Raw genomic sequence first — 1,017 nt, forward strand, 5'->3', positions numbered from 1 at the left:
ACTTCTAAACACTCGTCGTACTACTTACAATACTAGATGGCACGTCTCATCGCCTATGGCCCACGATCATACACATTGGAGAGAGCTGCATTCAACAAAAACAGTCCCTTTCACGGCCGTGTAGATGGTGTTACCTTTGGATTTATTAGCAACACCGCAGTTGTCGTACGCTTCACAGCTCTTCATTAGGCATATAAGTCCTCTGGCTAACAAAATTATTAGATTTGTTTTCTTCTCGGAGGTGATCCTGAGCTGAACAAGCATGGCGTCGGAAAACTTACAGGAATCAACTACGCAAGCGAGGCAGAAGCTTACAAAAAGCTTTTAATCGAAAATCAGGATGCGCCAACCGTTCGAAAGCTCCTGCAATACTGGAACATGCAAGTTTTTCCACAATTCCTCCTCGCTCCCGACTCACAGGACGAAGAAGAAGAAGCACCACGTGTCCAGGTTGACGCTGATGAAAACCCAGGTCTCGATTCCATGTTCCGTGGACTGCGTATGGGAGCCGACACTTCTTCAGCTCCCACTTCAAAAAATTCTAGCTCATTCCCACTCCCCCAGACCCTTCCAACCGATGTAGAGTGCGTGAACGCCCACTCAGATGTGGAACGGGCGCCGGATTTGCATCCAAACGTGGAAGTGCACACCCCTGCTCCTGTCGCGCCCATCTCCCAATCAATCAATCCACCCCGTGGACGTCGTTGAGTCCCCACGCCAGTTCCCTCAACCTCTGAGGCTGTTGCTGATGTGCCTGCGCCACCCACTAAAGCTCCCCGTGGTCGACGCCCAAAACAGGTTTCGGTTGTTCAAGTTGATGCTGATTCAGGTGCCGGAATACCTGCGGCGCTCGCTCATCCAAGTTGGCAGACGCGTGGTGCAAAATCGAAGGCAAATGCGAAGTAGCTGGGTCCAGCATTGTGAGGGCATCGTCGACGAGCAGCCGTTGAACGGCGATTGAGCATGCTGAGCTACTACATCTGCATTGTATCAATGTCTAGCTACTGCAATTGACTG

The 1,017-nt window shown here is 50.9% G+C and overlaps 1 protein-coding gene across 1 annotated transcript; it reads left to right on the top strand.

The window, feature by feature from the left end:
* Positions 1 to 36: 36 nt before the first annotated feature.
* Positions 37 to 708, top strand: LACBIDRAFT_336235 (uncharacterized protein; the record flags this gene model as incomplete). Its single annotated transcript, XM_001891171.1, has 2 exons — positions 37 to 165; positions 223 to 708. 2 exons carry the CDS (start codon positions 37 to 39, stop codon positions 706 to 708), a joined length of 615 nt encoding a protein of 204 aa, XP_001891206.1.
* Positions 709 to 1,017: the final 309 nt, after the last annotated feature.

This window comes from Laccaria bicolor, genomic scaffold (assembly GCF_000143565.1).
Source record: "Laccaria bicolor S238N-H82 LACBIscaffold_433 genomic scaffold, whole genome shotgun sequence".
Classification (NCBI taxonomy): domain Eukaryota; kingdom Fungi; phylum Basidiomycota; class Agaricomycetes; order Agaricales; family Hydnangiaceae; genus Laccaria; species Laccaria bicolor.